The 22,228-nt window shown below is 36.1% G+C and overlaps 2 protein-coding genes across 3 annotated transcripts; both read right to left on the bottom strand.

The window, feature by feature from the left end:
• Nucleotides 1–2,367: 2,367 nt before the first annotated feature.
• LOC114460332 (receptor-type tyrosine-protein phosphatase-like N) lies at nt 2,368–5,137 on the bottom strand (the record flags this gene model as incomplete). The annotated part of the gene is made up of 5 exons (XM_028442262.1): nt 2,368–2,610; nt 3,255–3,328; nt 4,276–4,340; nt 4,403–4,456; nt 4,962–5,137. Coding segments are annotated over 5 exons (441 nt in total), but the record flags the coding sequence as incomplete, so codon positions are not given.
• A 3,321-nt stretch (nt 5,138–8,458) lies between these two features.
• On the bottom strand, nt 8,459–20,826 carry LOC114460333 (metal transporter CNNM4-like). Of its 2 annotated transcripts, XM_028442263.1 has the most exons (6): nt 20,633–20,826; nt 18,312–18,408; nt 15,566–15,628; nt 11,775–11,831; nt 10,244–10,341; nt 8,459–8,768 (listed from the first exon to the last, which is right to left on the bottom strand). In XM_028442263.1, the coding sequence occupies exons 2-6, from the start codon at nt 18,373–18,375 to the stop codon at nt 8,646–8,648; spliced, it is 405 nt and encodes a 134-aa protein (XP_028298064.1). In that variant the 5' UTR covers nt 18,376–18,408; nt 20,633–20,826; the 3' UTR covers nt 8,459–8,645. The 2 variants fall into 2 exon arrangements, with proteins under 2 accessions (XP_028298064.1, XP_028298065.1); XM_028442264.1 differs by lacking the exon at nt 15,566–15,628.
• Nucleotides 20,827–22,228: the final 1,402 nt, after the last annotated feature.

The raw sequence follows: 22,228 nt of genomic DNA, 5'->3' as shown, positions 1-22,228 counted from the left end.
AGTATGTTGGATTAACAGAATTTAGTTTTTTTTATCAGTAATTTTCTGTGTTTTTATCAAATTTTAACTGTAAGTTTTAAAGTATTATACTGTTGCAATATTGACAGAAAAGAGCTGTATTTTTTTACAGTAATATACATTTTCTACTTTTACAGGCAAATAAAATTTCTTTTTATTAGTTTTTTTCCGTAAAATTTGCAAACTTTCGACTGTTATTTATATGGAAAATATTCCTAAAAATATTGACAATGAAAGTATGTTGAATTAACAGAATTTAGTTTTTTTATCAGTAATTTTCTGTGTTTTTATCTGACTGTAAGTTTTGAAGTATTATACTGTTGCAATATTGACAGAAAAAAGTTTTATTTTTTATAGTAATATACATTTTCTACTTTTACAGGCAAATAACATTTACTTTTATACGTTTTTTTCCGTAAAATTTTCAAGCTTTCTACTGTTATTTATATGGAAAATAATCGTAAAATTAATTACAATGAAAGTATGTTGGATTAACAGAATTTAGTTTTTTTTATCAGTAATTTTATGTTTTTATCAAATTTTAACTGTAAGTTTTAAAGTATTATACTGTTGCAATATTGACAGAAAAGAGCTGTATTTCTTACAGTAATATACATTTTCTACTTTTACAGGCAAATAAAATTTCTTTTTATTAGTTTTTTTCCGTAAAATTTGCAAACTTTCGACTGTTATTTATATGGAAAATAATCGTAAAATTAATTACAATGAAAGTATGTTGAATTCACAGAATTTATTTTTTTTTATCAGTAATTTTCTGTGTTTTTATCAAATTCTAACTGTAAGTTTTAAAGTATTATACTGTTGCAATATTGACAGAAAAAAGCTGTATTTTTTACAGTAATATACATTTTCTATTTTTCCAGGCAAATAACATTTCTTTTTATACGTTTTTTTCCGTAAAATTTGCCAGCTTTCGACTGTTATTTATATGGAAAATAATCGTAAAAATAATTACAATGAAAGTATGTTGAATTAACAGAATTTAGTTTTTTTATCAGTAATTTTCTGTGTTTTTATCCAATTTTAACCGTAAATTTTAAAGTATTATACCGTTGCAATATTGACAGAAAAGAGCTGTATTTTTTACAGTAATATACAATTTCTACTTTTACAGGCAAATACTGACGTTGTTTAACAGTATATCACTGTAAAATTTACAGATTTTTTTTAGAGTGTACATATGAAAGACAAATATTGTTCTTTTTACATCACTACATTTCTGTAGATATTCTCATCGCTACGCACTATTATTTTTAGTTTTCTTGTTATTCATATATGTAACCAGAAGAAGTCACACGTGTGGCACCTGCAGCAGTTGAACACAAATAGATTTATTGAAGATCTCACATATACAAAATAGCATTTGAACAACAGAGTTAGAATATATATATATCGTTTTTTTTTTTTTAGCTATAGTTTTCATTTGCTTGAGGTAAACAACACAATCAGCGAGGTCACGTGATCTGAATGGCACACAAAGAGGACCACGCTGTTTTTTTTTTCTGCAACAGGAAACACATTTTCCACAGCTGGAGCCACACAAATGGAGATTGAATGGTTTCACTTTGAACAGAGTGAAGCGTCAGTCACAGTCCAGCCCTCATTCATTCATATCCTCTGAGAATCAGCTCATTTAGTTCTGTTTTTGGAGTCTGTTTTGTCGTCAATTTGTGAATTTTTTTTGTGGTCGTTTGGGGGATTTTTCTCTCATTTTGTGAGTTTAATTCGGGGGCCACACAGAATTAGACCGAGGGCCAGATCTGGTCCGCGGGCCGCCCTCTGCCCATGTCTGCTTTAACTTATTTTCTCTATCACATTGATATTATTATTATTTTGTGATACATATCCTTTTATTTACTGCTGAGATTGAACGGACATATTGTAAACGTCAGAGTAAATTTAGAATTTAGGAAAAAACAAAAGCCTTTTTATGAATGTGAACTTTAATGAACATATTATTTAAGATTATATTTAGCGATTTATTTGTTGAAGGAACTGTCCAACAACATAGATGCAAAAAATACCCAAAATTAGAGAAAAATACACAAAATGACAGCAAAAATGAACTAAATGATGAAAAAAAAACCCACAAAGAATGCACAAAATGGCAGGGGAAAAAACGCACAAAATAACTGCAAAGACACACAAATTTACTCCCTAAACACACAAAACCATCTTCAGGAGCTTAAATTTAGAATCTAGAATTTAGAACCTTTTTATGAATCTGAACTTTAATGAACATATTATTTAAGATGATATTTATTGATTTATTTGTTGAAGTTGTTGCGTTGTCTGCTGACGAAGACAAATACAGACATTTGATAAGTGAGCTTCCAAAGGCAGAAATCTAAAGGAATCCTGGTTCTCAGGAAGATAAGTAATGAAATATTTCCTTTGAGCTTGACATCATGGCGGACTGTTAAAGGCAACAAACACAGAGCTGTATTTTGTTTTGAGCTAAAGCAGGAATCATGTGTAGAGGCTGGTTTCCCATGCTTTTCACTGGGGGAGAGCTTTGAGGATGGCGTTCACCTCCTCGGCCACGGCCGTCAGTGCAAACTCAAGCTGGTCCTGGAAACGCCAAAGAAGCACAACAAGGTGTGACCATCCATCCTCTGCAATCATCACATCATAGTAATATGGTTTTTTATTAGAGAACACTCAAGTGGTTTTGTGCAGCACCCAAAGTAAACACAAAAAAATGACTCCAAACAATACACAAAACAACAGAAACACACAAAATATACAAAAACAAACCCGATCATACAAATCCAATTTTTTTGGGGCGGTAAAAGGAGCAATTCCGACACCTTAGTTATTGCACAGGTTATTGAACGCACCGTTGTATTAGTCGCAATTTAATAATCTAGCAATTCTCCAAGAAAAATCCACGTAAAGGCCGCTATGTGACATAGGTCGCACCCAATTGGCTGATGAGGGTGACCTTCAAACAACAGGCTGCTGTACTCCTGTTAACGGAGTATTACCACGTATTCTGATCTGTTTCAACCAATGAGTTTCCACCTTGGCCGCACCCTAAACTTTAAAGGCAAAAAATACGGCCTATACGGTGCAAAATATGGTATCAGTATTTTCTTGCTTTCCTAAAAAAATGCACAATAATTTGAAAAAATGTGCGCTCAGCATAGAAAGATTGTCTGCAGGCTTTGAGTTTGACCCTCCTGGTGTCAAAGCATTGATTCCTCTGGACTGACCTTGGTGCGAACCATCCCAGGTCTCTGATCTCTGATGTGCTCCAGTGTAGCAGCGATGTCAATCTCTTTCACTCCTGCAACAACAACAGAAACACTGTGTGATGTGTAAAGATCATGGACAAAAAGCTCATAACGTAACCAATCTGTGGGATTTCCACAAAGAAAAAATCATGAAAATCAATAGAATTAAAATTAAAAACTACTAATAGAAACATCAAAATCATGAAACATCATTTAGAGCAGAAATGGGCCAGTGGCAGCGGTTGCCCCCAAAGTAAATGCACAAAATGACACAAAAGTACACAAAACAGCAACAAAAATACTCAAAAATGACTTCACAAACTCATGAAATGACAGAAAAATACACAAACAAAATTACACAAAATGAGAAAAAAATACAAGAAAGGAAAACAAAATTACACAAAATGAGAGAAAAATATACAAAAGTACACCAAAAATGAACTAAATGATGGGGGAAAAAAACACAAAACATAAAGAATGCACAAAATAGCAGGGGTAAAAAACACAACATATGAAAAATACACACAAAACAACTCCAAAAACACAAAACAGAATTAAAAAAAATGCACAAAATGACTCCCTTAACAAAATACAGAAGAATAAACAAAGACAATAATAATACACCAAAATGAAAATACACAAATGACAGAAAAGTACATGAAACAACAACAGAAATACACAAAATGATAGAAAAGAAACAAAAAACAGAAAAATAGACAAAAGGATGAAAAATACACAAAAATGACTCCAAAAACACACAAAATTACTAACTAAACACATAAAATGACAAAGAGGGACAACAAAAAAGACGGAATAACTGACTGACATGTGTGTTATCATTCCTTATTTCTGATGTAATCAAAACAGGCTACATCAAATATCAGTATTATTATGTAGTATTTTACCTAAAAGCACAAGATGATTGACAGAGAAGTGTAAAAAAAAACTGGAACTTTATTTTGAAAGGAGGACTGACACTTCCTGTGATATTTGTATTCACCTTTGGCCATGCGGTTGAGAACCATGTCGATCAGAATGTACGTTCCAGTACGTCCGGTGCCATCGCTGCAGAGAAAGAGAGAGGGATGAGTCCGAGCTTAACAAGCAGCGAGTCAAAGCAGCTTTACCTGCAGTGCACGATGATCGGGCACGAGCGTCCTCGGTAACACTTATTCACCTTCCTAAAGAGCAAAACATGAATTAGCAAACATCTGCAGGCTCTCCTGGACCCTTTTAGATCTAGAGCAGAGACGGGCAACTTTCATCACAGCATGTGATTGTATCTGATCTGATGGTCACATCCACCTAGGTGTTAACACTGCTCTCCCTTTTTATCCCTTTTCTCCCTATAAGAAAATATTTCTTACCCTTCCTTAGGTTAATTAAGCAATAAAATAAATCAATTTATTTTATTGCAATAACAAAACATGCATTACTGTCTCATAATGATTGCACTTCTTGTAGTGTTGACCTTTGACAGCATGTGCAGACAAGGTAAAAAAAAAAAAAAGCTAGCACGTAGCAGCAATGTCTGAGCAGAATCAAAGGGTAAAGGGTTGTGATTTGTTTTATTATTTCATTTTACAAGATTAAAACATTTTAAGGTGCTATTTCATTTAAACTGAAAGTTTTGATTCCTCTTTTGAGGGTTTGACCGTCGTGACCTCTGACCTGTGCTAACAGTACCTGCGGAAGTCCAGCAGAGGGCGTGTGGAGGTGGGGATTCCTTGAGCTGGCCAGCTGAGGAAGTGGAACTGAGTGAGGGTCCTGGTTTCCTGCGTCTGCACGTTCTTCAGGTAGAAGCTGCGAACCAGGAAGTCGTTACACCAGATGTGTTCAGACACCAGGTTCACCTGGGAAAAGGAACATCAGGAAAAGGCAGTCATACATTAGCAACTAATCACAGGGAGGCCACAAACATGTGATTGTATCTGATCGGAGGGTCACATGATCACCATTCATATCAGCATTAGAATAACAAGCAACCTGAGCATTAACACAGGAAGGCTTTGTATGTTTGTGTTAAATATTTTTTGATGTATTTTGGATGTCATTTTGTATATTTTATTTTCTTGTTTTGTGTTTCTGTTGTCCTTTCGTGCGTTGTGTTGAGTAAGTTACAAATTACTCATTACTTTTCAAAAAAGCAACTTACTTTTTTACTTAACATTACTTAGTTACTGCTTCCAGAAGGTAACTACTGGAAGCAGTACATTACAGTACATTACTTATAGATTACTTACTTGTGTCACCAAAAAAGAATCTAATGTATTTTTAATGTTTTTTTTAAAGCTATTTAAATAAAGGTCAACTACAAAGTAGTTGTTCAAAACTCTCTCAAATGACATTTTGTCAATTAAAGCAATTTAGTCTTCAAGAGTACTTGCTACTTAAAATACTACTCTTTGTAAATAACACCGAAGCATCGGGGAGCTAGGAAAAACTGAAAGTGTTAAGTGTGGGAACATATTAAAGTGGACATCAAGCTCAACATGTGTTTTATTTAGTTATTTATTTTTTTATAAAAAAAATTTTTCCTTGTCTGCACATGCTGTCAAAAGATCAACACTACAAGAAGTGCAATCATTATGAGACAGTAATGCATGTTTTGTTATTGCAATAAAATAAATTGATTTATTTTATTGCTTAATTATGACCATCACCAGCCCTCCCTAAGAAAGGGTAAGAAACCTTTTATTATAGGGAAGATATAAAAAGGGAGAGCAGTGTTACACCTAGGTGGTCCTCCTCATGAAAGAGTAAACACATTTTTGCGATATTTGAGAGCTTTTTCGATTTTGCGCATTTCCAAGGGTAACCCGGTCTGACAGCAGCGGCCAACCACACACAAAGCAAATTAAGGATTTCAAGAGTTAATGTAGCTAATTGTAACACAGCGTTAGGCACATTAGCAGGTTTCTGTGGGATGTTGATGAATGAGTGGTGTGTCAAATTCAGTGCCATCTATATCATGGCTGTATACGTGCACCCTCGGGCCAACGCTAGGGTTGCCATGGGAACTTTGTGTAACGTCATCGCCAGGGAATAGAATAGGTATCCTTAGAGCACTTTTGTTGTGACGGGGGATTTTAACCACACCAATCTGAAAGACGTGTTACCCAGGTTTTACAAAAACTTTAAGGGAAAAATAAAACTCTTGACACACAAACATATCTGGAGCATACAAAACCAGTGTGCCCCCACCTGGGACAGTCTTATAATTTCTCCATGTTTTTAACACCAGCCTACAGTCCAATCATTGCCACAACAAAGCCTAAGATAAAAACCGTACAGATATAGAGGAAGGAGGACACTTCATCACTCCAAAACTGCTTTGATGACACAAAATGGAAAGTTTTCATGGACTTGGACATTGAGCAGTACTCCTCCACAGTGTTAAAAAGTGTTCTCAAACCAGAAGCCCTGGTTCAAGAACACAGTGAGGAACGTTAACGTTGGGGCCCGCAATGCTGCACTCAGACAGATCCGGGGACCGGGACACCTACAGGCAGGCCAGGGCTGCACTAACCAGGGGCATCAAAACTGCAAAAAGAGGCAGTATAAAGAAATAGTTGAGGATAATTTCCAGGGAAACAACAGCTCAGACATGTGGAGAGGAATCTAGACCCTCACAGACTACAAACAGCGTTGTTCTGCCTCAGCCTTAAAGCTTTTAAGTGACAGTAAACATCCACACACACTAAAATTGGACCTTAAAAAAAAAAAAAAAAAAAGTCTTTGTGCACCTTTTTTTTCCCTTTCAGCAGTTCAAAAAAAGGGCGTCACGAATAACGTACCTACACATTCAGAATGTTGATGATTGTCAAAAAACTAAAGTAAAAATTTAAAACAAATCACAATAACAGACTGGCTGTCTATTATCAGCAGGAAATCTCTTTACAACTCGGGTTTCAAGGCTCTATATACGTATATACAGGCATGTGCAAGAGGAAGAATAACCCTGAGGACACCAATGTCATCTCTGCAATAGTGCAGCACGCATTTTATTCGAACAAATACCTGGTATAAGTGGGCAACATTGGGCAAAAAAAAAGAGAGGGATTTCGTTACAGATTTTTGGATCTCACGCAGTAGAATTTGCTGGGATGTCACATGTGCAAACCTCCGATTCTAATCTGGATAATCTCATCGTGGTCATTGGGTGTAATTCCAAGTCGAAGAGTCTCCCCTGGACGCACGTCTGTATATATATATTTACATATATATTTATCTATGTACAGAGTTCAACCCCCAACTTCAGCTCCATTTATATAAATACAGTCCCTGGGGGTTCTGTGTCCCTCCTTCTCAGAATACATCAATAAACACATCACTAGGAGTTTCTACAGGTCATAGGTTACGTTCTTTCGCTTCTGTCGACATGCTGGGCTCGTCTTTGTCTTCTAGCTGTATGGATGCAGTGGGAGGGGGTGGAGGTGACGGCAGGTCAGTTTTAAAACCACACTTGCATGTATGTACATCATAAAAGGACAGGAGTGTGGGGAAGAGGGCGGAGTCTCCCTGAGTCTCTGACTGGAGGTCCTTGGACTGGAAGCGATACAGAGGAAGAAGCGCAAGTTGAAACTTGTCTGAAGGTTTGTGGGCTGAGTGGCTGACTTGGAATACATGCGTTTACAGTTTAAAAAAAAGAGGATGAGGTGTTGTATTTGGATGCACACTGATGAGTCAAAACAAGTCAGAAAATTCCAATAAAGATCAGATTATTCAGGATAAAACTACCTCGACTTGAAAACCAGTTCACAGGGTCACAGGACGCTGACAGAGCACCAGTCCGTCACAGAGTTACCTCATTTGTAAGGCACTGCTTTTCATTTCTTTCGGCCAACAAACGACCAGTCACACGTTTGACTGTCCTGTGGCCAGGTGTGTAAAGGATGAGATTAACCAGTTTATCCAAACAGTGACACCTGGTGGTTCTCTCACAATATGGAAACAATAGAAACAGAATGGATAAAGTTGCTTAAGTGAAATTTCTCCCTTAGTCCTATTTAACTGCAAAAAAAAACAACAACTCATGGCATTTGTAGAGATGGTATCTATTAGTATAAAACTATAATTAAAACCAAACGGAGCATTAGCCGACACTTTATTAACAATTAGAGATATTTAATAAAAAAAAAAAAAAAAAACAAAACAAGAAACTGCTTAAAATAATTAAAACTCTGGTTAGGAGGCATGCTGTACTGTATTTAATAAACTATATATAGCGGAAGATCAGGCAGGTTGGGATGGCGGCGTGGAGGGGAGGAAGGGGGTCAAACGTTATTTTCCAGCTGGCTGTGGTGGTTGGTTGTGTGCGGTGAGTTATGCTCGTTGCGGAGGAGAAGCGTCATCTCATCCGGCCCGTTTTCAACAGGATCTGGGTTTCAGGAACAATGATGCTGGCAGGTGGAATCGTTGGTTGTGTTCGGACTGAGGCGTGCTGTACAGACGCGACGTCATCAGGCCGTTTTGGTATTGATCTCGTGTGATCTACGGGAAGGAAGGAGACGGAAACGTTATGGGGTTCGTCTTCAGTAGGAGGCGGAAAAAACACTCGTGGTGTGAAGCTGGGTGTGATGGTCCTGTGTGAGGTTTATCACAAGCGTCTCCAGCCACTTTTGTTTGCTTCATTTAAATTATTTTACACTTGTCTTACCGTATTTGAGTTACTGTGTAGGAGTTTGGGGAAAAATGTACAGAACTAACATCCAACAGTTATTCATAATGCAAAAAAAAAAAAAGAGCCATCAGGATTGGATTATTCTTCAACATAGCAGATTTTAAACTCCCAGACCTCATCCAACTCAAAACTGTCCAAATGATACATAAAGCACTTCCAAAACAGTTGCAGAAAAGATTTCCAGAGATAGAAGGGGAATATAATTTAAGAGGAAAATGACATTTCAAGATGCAATGTGCTAGAACAACAATGAAAAAGATGAGTATAACAATAGCAGGGGCTAAATTATGGAAGTGCCGAAATGATGAAATAAAACAAAGCAGCATCATAAACCAGTTGAACAAGCTTTATAATACCGTACAACAACAATTTGACCTAGGATGTATATGCATATAATAGTATAAAATATATTAATACTCAAACATAAGAAAAAGTATATATTGTGATAGAGCATATTATGAATTTAAATATTGCCACTATATTTTGTATTATTTCAAATTCAATTGATATTTGTGTAGTAGTGTATAATGAGCAGTAAAATATTAATATTATGTACATGCATGTGTATGTACTGTATGTATGTGCATACATGTACAGACCCTTTTCAAAAAATTTGAATATCATGGAAAAGTTGTTTCATTTCCATAATTCCATTCAAAAAGTTAAACTTTCATAGATTATAGATTCAGGGTCCACAATTTAAACGATTTCAAGTATTTATTTGTTTATTTTTACATAAATTGGGCTTCCAGCTCATAAAACTCATGAAAACAGGAATTCAAAAATTTAGAATACTGTGAAGAAATCACCATTTACTTCTCAATTTTTGCATAAAAAAGTGAGAGCATTGCAACCCAAATCATGACTGACTGTGGATATTTCACACTGGACCTCAAGCAGCTTGGGTTCTAATCCTCAGCCGTCTTATTCCAAACCCTTGGACCTTGTTTGAGTCCGGTGTGGTGTCGAATCCCACTTCTGACATTTATTTTTTTTTTACATATTAAACACAGCAAATTCCACCTTTAAAAATACATAAACAAAAAAAAAGAAACATTTTAGGTTATTTCCTAGGTTAATGTTAGGGATAGGGTTAAAGTTTCATTTATTCAGACTGACAGTTGGCAGTCCAAACATGTCGGGAAATCAAAGTAAATTGACTGAATAAATTAAACCTAAACATATTATTTAAAAGAAAAAAAAGGCAAAATTAAGTTGCTGGAGTTAAATCTAAATGCACCGTGTGGGACAATGATACATTGATAATATCTATAATAGATCCAACCTTGACAAACTGCACGTCGGTGAGAGCTCGAACATAGAAGTCAGGTGTGTACTGCTGAACGGGGTACAACCCACTGATGTGTGACGGAGACTGAAAATCTGCACACAAAATGAAGAAAGAACATGTTGGTAACGGACTCCACTCAAAAGTGTGTTCAAGTGATAACCGTCTTTTAGATTGTCCTGCATACTAAACACTACAAAAGCAATCACATGATCCTTTATGTAATGATGTGAAATCATATCAAAAGAGGCCTTGTAAGTACTAGATGCAGTGCGTCCTTGAAGGCGTGTTAGGATTTCTGAAAAGAATAATTAGTGACACAAAAACAAGACACACACACACACGCAAATGTCAGAAAAATGCAAAGTGAACCAAGTCTTAGTCGGCGGGATGAAGGAGGAGCGAGTCATGTTATTTCAATCATTATCTGCTTCACATCTAAAACTCAAAGGCACGCGTCAGGTGTCTACATCTACACGAGCATTCTGTGTGTTAATCATCACGAGAATGATTCATTCCTCTACAGACGAGTGTTGTTGGACTAAAAGTGGTGCATGCTGCCCACAGAAGTGGAAGTAACACTCAAGTTCAATGACATCAAAAATCCTTAAACTCTCGTTAAAACACAAAAAAATTCTAATCCCTAAAAAAGTGAACTATTATTTGGTGCCCCTTGTGGGCTATTAAGGTATTGCACCCAGGACTGGCTACAGGATTAAACATGTTTAACAGATACTTTATTCCCTCAAAAAAAGATTACATTTGATAACACATAGGGAATAAATGCCAGTTGTGCTCATTTTTAAGGATGTCCCGATACAGCTACTTTAACTTCTGATATGATACAAATATTACAGCTTTGGATATTGTGCAATACTGATATTGATCAGATGGGATTTCAGCATGAATCATACATACTTTCAATACTTACTTTGTGTGTCGAATGTTAGAAAAGGCTTAATCAAGTGATATTAGTCAAAATGAGCCAAACCAAAGTCAGCAACAGTAGTTATGAGTAAAACTGACCCATTGGTTCTTAACCAATAGTTTGCATAAACTTTAACCAGCTTAAACTTAATAATGTTTTACAATTGAATAAAATAAATGAAAACTAAATTAGAAGACACTAAAAAATAACCTCAATAAATCCAATAAAAAGAAAAACATGTATTGAAGTGCTAATATTAGAGATTTAATCTAATACTCTTTTTTTTGGTGATATTGGATCGATATTAGATATTAATATTGGATCGAGACACCCATACTATTTTCAGCATCATATTTTCATAAGAATTCATATTCTAGTGTGGGGATTCATTCTGATTGGGTCATAGTGGACTTAAATAGGAATAGATGATCAAAATACTAAAAGGAAAATAAATATAAAATTAGCCTAAAAAAAAAAAAAAATGATACTGGCAGAACTCTCTATGGTTGTATCTACACTACAGAATCTTCCACACGTGTCACTCACACACACTCATCTCCAGTCACGGATGCAGGCTTGTTACATGGTGTGTGTTATTACCAGTTGGCGTGAGTCGTCCAGCGGGGTGCCTCAGTGAGTCATAGGAAACAGTTTTACCTGGACACATCAGCGGCATTAGCTTCATCAACGTCAACTAGTCTACTCAATTCTATCTAGTGACTAGTAGTTAGATTTCATTGTATTAGTTAAGAGCTTTGATTTTAGTTTTTAAAATGTGGAAACATTAAAGATCCAGCAGGCACCGTTTGATTTCATCCCTTATTTAAAGCCCACCACAACATGATTATCATCCTATGCTAGTTAGCATTAGCAACAGGAGAAATATAAGTAAAGGTTGGTTGGTTTGACAATTAATGCATGTTTGTGTCTGGAGCTTTGGTTTTTTTTAATATATTGATAATAAACATGCATACACAGGTTAGCTAAATCTCTTAAGTTCATTTAACTTCCTTGAGTCAAAAACTGTGAAATATCAAACCAACCAAATACATGTAGTGTGCTCTTTATTCCATTAACAGTTTATATACTGAAGCAAAACAAAAATATTAAAACATATTTATATTTTTTTTCTCTCCACGTCAGCATTTGTCTTAGACTTGGTAGACCTCGATAGGAAATTATTCAAGGAGCCATTTCTTTAGACGTACCATACTTCTGACACTAGGTGGTAGAAATGTGGTAGTTATCAAATAATACAACTTAAAAGCGGCTTATTTGGTTACGTAACAATGACACAAAATGTAACAAGACCCAAATTGTTATTTGAAAAAAAAAAAAAAAAAAAAAAAAAAGATTTAATAAAACCCAAAATGTAATAACTGGGCAATAATGTGACAAAAGTGCTGAGGCCAAAATGTAAAAAAAAAAAAAAAAAAATGTGATAAAAACCTAAAATTTTTACAACTGCTCAATGATGTAACAAGATGCAGAGCCCAAAATGTAAAAACTTTAAGCGTTATTACATATATTAAAGCCTTATGGGGAATTGACACTTACCTTCAAATAAATATATATAAATATAAAGTTTATAGAGCGTCTTGCTAAATTACTGACTAAATTTAACATTTTGTGTTTTATTACCTTATTTTTTTTTTATTTTTTTTTTTTTTACATTTCGGGCTCAGCTTTTTTGTTACAATATTGAACAGCTATTACATTTCTGGTTTTATTACAATTTTTTAATAATAATTCAGGACTTGTGACATTTTGGGTCGTTGTTGCATAACCAAATAAACTATTTGATAACTACCACATTTCTACCAACAAGTGCCAGAAGTATGATACGTCTAAAAAAAAAAAATGGCTACTTGAATAAATCTTTTTTTTTTTTAAAACAAAACTTCTTTTCTCACCTTGGCAAACACTTGAACCTTATTTTAGGTCCCAACCCACAAGTTGAGAACCTCTGCCCTGTAATGAATTCCCCCACTGGATCTTTAAGCATTGTAGGTGTGAGAGGTTTATGGTTAGCCTACCTGTGATGAGTTAGTGTGAATAAAGTTATTATGGATGAATGAAGTGACCCAGTTCCAAAACAACAACTTTCACTACAAACCTGTGAGATCTTCACAACACTAAAGGAGTAAAGTGGTGCTTTTTGGAGCTGGGCAGTGAAATTATTAGTCTATGATCTAATGGGAAAGCTAATGATTTTTAATTAATAAACCACTGGTTCTCAACTGCTCTTGGATCGGGACGCAACTCCTCCTAAAAATAACAAGCCATGGCCTAAACCTAGAAAACTGTTCAAATGTGAACGTGAAATAATCAAGATTATAATAGAGCAACATTAGAAAAAAAATGTAATGTACACAGTAAAACATTTAAAATCTAATTATTTTCTATGGAGCACAAATATTTCCTTGAGTACTAAACTACTACCCCATTATTTAGACAATAATAAACAGAAAGTGCAACAAAAAAATAAAAATGCGTTACTACTTAATCACTGAAAAAGTGTAATTTATTGGACCTTTTACCAACACAATGAGATTCACCACCAATTGTTAGAGATGTTAATTTCTGATATAATGATTTTATTTTAAAGGATACAAAAATATCCTTCAAAATAAGAGGACAGTTCTCTTTTCTTGACCAAGGAAAGACCTGCGACCTACTGTAAATATGTCTGTGTCCCACTTTGGTGTTCTGACCCACAAGTAGAGAACCACTGGATTAAACAGTATTGATGTAAGAAAGAGGAACATAATTACTAAAATTAGGTTGGAATAAATACTCACCCCAAAGCGTTACGTTTTTTTTTTAGCCGACATAAAAATGGTGACGTAAAGAAACGAGAGAAATAACTTGACGCTACGCGGAAGCATCTTCTGTAGCTTTGGTCGTTTAAAGATGAGGCAACTTGATCCTTGCAGGGGATTCACATCCCACCCTCTTCTTTAAAAGCTCAGACAATCATTTCCTATTCCTCCAGTTTAAAGCCAGTTTTGCACTAAAAACACTAAGTTTTTAGTAATTCTCTCATAATAACTCAATTTGAACAAAATTCATGAAGGTAAATATATATTGGGAAAATAGGAAAATAGAATGTGATGTGAGAAGTTGAAGGAAACATTTCAACAGGTACTAGGGCTGGGCAAAAAAAAAAATCAATTTAATCGATTTATTGAATTTGTAGGAAAAAAACCATTTTTATTTTGCAAATTCGAGTTTAAAAAATAAATATATATATATATATATATATATATATTATTTTTTTTCCCATTTTTGTTCCGTCCTTGTGAGTTCCTGTGGTGCAATGTGAGCCAGCCCCCTCTTTGTTTACCCTTTTAATTGTAATGTTATATGTTATAAAATATGTAGTTATCTGATTTCGTAATCAAAATTGAAGCTATTGTGAAGTTGCTGTTGCACTTTTTCTTAAACCTGGGTTAAAGCTTGAAATTGTTGAATGACAGAGCCTTATTTACTTTTTATTTTGGGATTGTTCTATACATTTTACCTCCTGAGGACAATCACAGCAATAAAGTTGCACTTTTGATATCATATCTGATGTTCGCAGTCATTTTTAAGTGCATTGAAAATCGAATCTAGAATTTTTCTTTAAAAAATCTGAGATTTTTTTTTAGCGAAAATCCCCCAGCCCTATCAGGTACAAATTAGTTTTGCTATGACTGTAAATATCAGTATATACTTTTGTAAATATTTTTTTCTGTGACTTCATATTCAGATCACGCACATGTGAATATTTTCTTTGGGTTTAATTTTAACTTTACCGGTTCACATTTCTTCCCATCATATAAATAAATAATATTTTTATACAAGTTAAAATGTTAACATGCATGTACACATGTTTTTCCTTCAAGTTCTCGCATCTGATTCTACAAGCTCTCTCCAATTTTGCAAAAATATCTACCTTCTTAAAATATAGTGCAATAATCTGCATGTACAGCAGTTGGCAGACATGAGGTAGTGTAACAGCAATAAGGAATAGCTCAAGGACAACAACACCTAGTGTTTTTGAGTAAGTGTGGGGAAGTTAAACAATAGTTTAGGCTGCACGTGTTTGTTTTTAAATTAAATCCAGTGTCAGTAAAAATATTTACCTTAGACTTATCTTAATAATGTATGCATTCAATGGTAATATTAGATATAAATAACTGCAGTAAGAAGAAGAAAAAAAAGATGATACGCGCAAATGAGTCTACACAAATCCCTTTGGAGAAACAAGTCTCCTTAAAGTCCTTGAGCATGAGTGAAGAAACCTTACCCATGACCTACTATTAAACCTTTCAGGAATCTCGTACCCCCTCTGTTATCAGATGTTCATTAACCCTGCCTTACAGCACCCAGACATGCCGGCGTTTTACCTGGCAACCGAGAGAACAGAGAAAACCTCTTAAAGGAGAGGAGGCGAGGACGAGGTACAGCCACTGAGAGGAGAGAGGGAGGTGGGGAGGGAGGGAGGGAGGAGATGAATGATGGGACACAGGGGAGGGAGAGGGAGGACAGTCAATGAGAGCAAAGGGAGACAGATCTGTTTCCAGAAAGGACCAGGACATGCACCACCATGATGAGATGCTGCTCCGCTGAAAGAACATCACATCAGGTTACACGCTGTTTGGAGATGAAGTGGAAATGGGACCACTGACTGTTACGGAGCCTTTTCTGAACGTTGACTGGGTCAAACGATTGACGAAGTGAATAAATGTGGCTCATGAAGAACAGAAGGTCAAGCAAATATAAAAGCATGCTTCACAAAAGTCTCCTCGACACCTAAAAGACTAAAGTATGACATGAGCTGAGGAAAAAAGGCCAGGAATCAATGGCTGTTATGTTCTGAAAGCTGCATTTTAATCTGTCGTAGTTTATTGTTGTTAAAGTTATAAATAGCCATGAAAAGGTTGAGACCAACACTAAAAAGTATCATCCAAAGACAAAAACTTGGACTTCATTAACCCTTTGCATTAATCTCAATTTTTTGCAATGTAAATCAGCACTTAATGCAATAAACAAGTACAGTGTGTGTGTGTGTGTGTGTGTGTAAAAGGAGAAATGATTCCATAAGTGAAAGACAGAAGTCACAGTATTGTTTCACTTCCCCATAATGAACACAAGTCCCTACTTGTGCTCTCGAAGAACTCTTCATTTTTCAAAAAATTTACCAAAGTTAGGGCAGCTCAATTAATCAAAATTTGATTACGATTTCGCTTATTACACCCATAGATCACAAAAATAACAATCGAGAAAAATGATTAAAAAATATATAAATATTTTTTGCACATGTTTTATTCGCTAAATAAAACAAACCCACTATTTTGTTCATCTGCAAATAATGAAGCTCGGCACACACATGTTATTAATACTAACTTTGAGTTGTTTAATTCATGCACATGCAAACTCCTCCCCTCCGCCCCGCCCCCTCAAAGCCAAAGCTAGCCTGCAGGCCAACACGAGGAAAGTTGTTGCTCGTGGTCTTGAAACAAGGCAGGAGAAATGCATCAAAAATGCTTGGTAAACTTCTATGGGAACACTGTGTTTAGTTTTGTGCAATAGTGAACATTCATTATTTTAGTGTGTTTAAAGGGGACATATCATGCTAAATCCAATTTTTTAGCCCTTAAATGCATTTTGCTGTATATTTAGAGTGTTTAGAAGTACACAAAAGTTCAAATTAATCTCTTCAGGTGCTCTGTTGATATCTTTAGATTCTGTTTTGGTCATATTTTTCAATCTGTTTTGATTTTTCTATTCTTTATTACGTTTTTTGAACAATAACGTCACAGTATTTGCAGCGGAACTGCCAAATTAGTACATCAACTCCAGGCCCAACACTTCGAGCAATCCGCCATTTTTATTTCTCGCTTTTATTTTGTAGTCCAAGCTCAAGGATGCAGAAGTTACGAGAGGATAAGTCAAAATGTTGGGTTGTTGGATGTAGTAACCCACACGCTTCATTACAACGTCTCCCAGCATCAGAACCTTTTCGAAGTGTCTGGTTGAGTTTTATTTTTCACAGAAATGTACCACATCTGTTGGTAAGGTCATTTTTGTGTGCGCAAAGCACTTCAAGGATGACTTCTTCAGCAACCTCCGCCAGTATAAAGAAGGATTTGCTGAAAGACTTTGTCTGATTGAGTTAAATATTTTGTAAATAACGTGTGAATAAACATTTTCTTCGCCGCTAAATAATTGTATCTTTTCTATCAAACTACAAAAAGGACGAATAGGGTGGAGTTGAACCGAGTGTCACCTCTGCAACCTGGAGTGGGGGCGGGGTATGAAGTGTTTCATTTGCATTTAAAGAGACCTCACCAAAACGAGTTGCTCTCAGAAGCACATCAGAAAAGGGGTCTGTGGAGCTATAATAATGAGGAATTCAGATCCAAGCATTGCAGTTCCGCTTTATATAGACCACAACTGTATGATTTCTATCTAAAAAGGAAGGACTTAAATGCATGATATGTCTCCTTTAAGGATTTTATTTATTTATTATGTTTAAAGAATATATTTTATGCTTTTATTGTGCAAAAAATAAATAGCTATTTGGTTGACAAATAACAAGTTGACAAAGGGTAGTGATTTCAATTATGACTAAAACAATATTTCTATAATCAAGCAGCCCTAACCAAATTTCACTGTAAGTTTACCAAAAGAAAAAACTAATTGTTTCATTTCAAACTTGGTTTGAAATTTATAAACTTAAAATCTTTAACTGTACAGAGTGAAACAAATAATAAATATGGAAATACAACTCTAGAAAAGTACATGTGGAATTACATTAAAATCATTCCAACAAAACTAACACAAAAGTTTATCCTCAATTTTCATCAATGAGGTATGAGTCAAACAAATGCCTTGATAAAAAAATGATTGTACTAACGTGAACTAATAGTGATAAAGTGAACAATAAGGATTCTCTGATCATCTCAAGCACAAAATGAAATACATTTGACCACAACAATACTAAACATTACTCCAATCCTTTAAATCAGGATGAACAAAAACATGGAATAGTGCTTAGGGTTGATAATATATGCCTCTCAATAAATACACTGTTCACTACAACGTAATTTCACTGCTAGAGGAGTGGAGTGGGAAAAGGTTGCAACTCACCCAGCGTGGGAGCACTAAGCGCCATGACGCCGTAGAACGAGAAAGGTCCGGTCTCAAACTTCATGTTCTCATTGCCGGCCTCGACCTCTACTTGACCCTGAGGAAATAAACACAAACTGAGACATTCAATAATCAGCTCAATTTAATCAGTACAACCAATAAAATAAAAAGATAAAAATATAGACAATAAATTGATTTAAATTCACACTTTAAATAGCTTTTGAAACTCACTGGGCTACTCGAGGAACCAACATGACATAATGATTTAAAAAAAAAAAAAAAAATGTATGAAGATTAGCAACCACCATGGTGAAAGCTAATGGGAATCCAATGAACAAATAAACAAATTATGAACAGAAATATGACAAGAAAATGGGATTTTTCAATTTTTAAGTTCTGCCTTTGGTTAAAATTTTGTCAAAATCCTCCATATTTTTGACATAATCCTCCTCACGGACAAACAACTGAATAAATAAATGAAAGATATTACTTCCTGTGGGTATAATATGATATACTTCTGACTTTATCATAATATTCGAATTCTAGAATTTTAATTTATGTGATAAACTTTGTTTTTAGTTTGTCTGTTATCTGTTTTTGATGTTATCTTGATATTTCCTTTAAATTATTTATGTGTAATGTCAAACAGAAGTTTCTTAAGTTACTCATGCTAGTCTCTAGAGGGCAGTATAACACCAGGATACAAGAGATGAGGAACTGCATTTTTGCATTCTAAAGGACATCATTAGTAAGGGTAAACATACAGTCTATGGCTCCTTGTCTAGGACTAGAGTCAGCTTTTGGAAACCAGACTATACATCTGGCCAAGCTACTGTCTACGAAGGAACGATGTGATGCAACTAAAAAAAGAAAGTTTAATCGTAGAGATTCACAAATTGGAACCGGCACAAAGGGAAGGAGAGAAAGAGGGAAAGAAGGGGGTTGGGAAGGCCTCAGCGTTGGTGGACAGAGCTGTCGAGAACGGGCCTGCTGGAATGTGTGAACTGCAGCAACAACATGGTACAGTTAATCCACACTGTCATCCTGCCTTCCCTTCATCCTTCCATGCCCACAACACACTAACAGACAAGGACCTGACCAGTGACAGCTTAGCACAGGGGTCTCCAACCTTTTATCTTCTGTGAGCTACTTTTACCCAATGAAAGCGCCGCCGAGCTACTCATGTTCAGCAACATTTATTTACATTGCCAATTTCCATACAGACCAAATGAATACATTGTTTTGTACATAATGCATTCAAAAATGTCCAGTTGCATTTGTTGTATTTTATTACTTTTCAAGTTGGTACCAGGAACATTCCTGTATAAAAACTTCTGAAAAATGAAACTCCCCAGCATACATGCTGTGTTCTTGAATGTTTTACCACATTTTCAACAATGCAAGAATTCTATTACTTAAAATGTGGATAACATAAGAAGTCAAAACATAACATTTTTATATGGTAGAACTTTGTGCACACAAATCCACCATCATCTCATCACTTCTACATGTTGAATGGTTTACATCAGTGAGAAGACTGGCATTGCATGGATTCAACCAGAGAGTGTATCCACTGAGATTCACTCTGATGGAGTCATTTAAATGCTCATCAGTCAGTCTGTTTCTGTACTTCGATTTTATGATGTTCATGTCAGAAAAGGCAGATTCACAAAGATATGTTGACCCAAACAAAGCACTTATTTTCAGAGCAACCTGGTGAAGATTTTTGTAATCCTCTGGCTCCACCAAACTCCAGAGATGCTGGGAATGCTGCTGGGATTTTAGCTGGACATTATTTTGGAGGTTTAAGACCTCCATCTCCATCTCCACAGGATCAACACTGAAAAGCTCAGCCATCTGTCCTGACAACTCACTAATGTCAACAGCCAGGAAAGGATTTGCAATAAAGGTGACACAGGGTTCCAGTTTCTCAAAGTCAGAGAATCTATCTGTAAATTCCTGTCCCAGCCTGGACAACAGATCACAGTATCTGTGAACCTTAAACACTTTTTCTGCCCCCAAGTTGCTTTCCAGCATTTTCACAAAAGATGGAAAGTGTTGATATCTTTTGTTTTTTATTTGCTGGATGTAAAAGGAGAGTTTTGCACTGAATGCCTACACAGCACTGATCATGTCACATACATTTTTGTCTTTACCTTGCAACTGCTGATTTAGTTGGTTCATTTTGTCAGTTATATCTGCCAGGAAGGCCAGATCCAACAGCCACTCAGGATCACTTAGTAATGTGGTATCCTCTCCTCTCATTTCCATGAAAGCCTTGATGTCACTGAGCAAGGAAACAAAGCGTTGTAGTATCTTACCTCTGCTCAGCCATCTGACTTCGGTGTGAAGAAGGAGGTCTCCATATTCCGCAGAACATTCCTCCAGGAAAAGCTTGAAGCACCGGTGTTGCTTGGCCTTTGCACGAATGGAGTTGATGATTTTAACAACAGGCATCATGACATGATCAAACCCCAGAACCTTTCCACAAATAGCCTGCTGGTGTATGATGCAATGATAGTTCAGAAATCTAGGAAAGTCCGGGTCTGTTTTGCAATGAGCAATAAATCCTACGTGGCGCCCCATCATAGCTGGTGCTCCATCAGTTGTTATCGAGACCAGTTTTTCAATGGGAACCTTTTTTTCCACCAAGTACTCCTTGACGGCGTTGTAAATGTCCACTCCCTTGGTGGTGGTTTTCAGTGGAATTAATGTCAAAAACTCCTCTTTTGTGGTAAAATCACCAAAAACCATCCGTATGAAAACAGCCAGCTGTGCTGTGTCACTGGTATCCACGGACTCGTCACACTGGAGGGAAAATCAGGAACACCTGTTGAGGTCCGACTCAAGCTGTTTCACCGCATCCACGGACAGCGCACACACTCTGCGTGCCACAGTATTTGCGCCAAGTTGAACGCTGGCAATAGCAGACAGAATCTCCGTCTTATTTTTATAGTCCTGGAATAAAGACTCTGCCGCCGCGGTCATAGCCTCTTTAATGACCCCGCCATCAGTGAAGGCCTTTTTGTGCTTGGTCAGGATGTGCGCCACTTTAAATGATGCCTCGGTTGATGCGCCGGCCTTTTTCGTCGGTTTTTTGAACAGAGATTGTTGTTTTTGGAGTGCGTTTTTTAGTTATTTTACCTTCTCTTTCCGGAGGTTGCTTCCCACTGGAAAATCACGTGAAAAGTTGCTGTGAACTTTGGTGAAATGCCGCTCCACATTACATTTTTTACCAACTGCCAAGCTTGCGCCACAGACATACACACTTGTCGTTCACGTTTGTGAAACAGAAGTCCGTTTCCCATTCCTCGTGGAAATAATACGTTTTTTGTCTCTTACTGGCATGACTGAACTCTGCAGCTGCCATTTTTGCCAACCGCCTGGCACTTGACCCGGTCTGGCTACTCTTCATCCCTCCCCCTCACCCCGTTCGAATAACATAGGTGCAGCAGCGCAAGCAGATCTTTGATTGGCAGCTCATTGACAAATAATTTATTTAATCTCGAGACAGTTTTCCAAGTGACGAATCAAAACTTGTGATGCTGTTGAAGAGCCACTGGATAGGTCCTTGCGAGCTACTGGTCACTTCCTGTACAATACATGAAAGACATGCTGACACAGCAAACATAACTAATAATTAACTATGAAGCATGTTATTACGTAAAACATCTACTTTATGGCACTTTTTTCCTGTAATTTTTTAATTAATTTAAAACCAGAATCAGGAAAACAGAAAAACCAGAAACAGGAAAAAATAAAAACCAAATACAAAAAAAATGGGGTATTTCTGATAACAATTCTAACACATTATATCATTTTGTTTGTTTGTCTTTTTTACAAAGTGCAGTTGATTCTATATCTATATCATAAAAAATTTGTGACTGCAGGTGATAGATAGAACACATTTTTGTGGA

This window comes from Gouania willdenowi, unplaced genomic scaffold (assembly GCF_900634775.1).
Source record: "Gouania willdenowi unplaced genomic scaffold, fGouWil2.1 scaffold_429_arrow_ctg1, whole genome shotgun sequence".
NCBI classification, from domain to species: domain Eukaryota; kingdom Metazoa; phylum Chordata; class Actinopteri; order Blenniiformes; family Gobiesocidae; genus Gouania; species Gouania willdenowi.
Note: the sequence above shows the minus strand (reverse complement) of the source record. Positions and strands in the feature narration are given on the sequence as shown.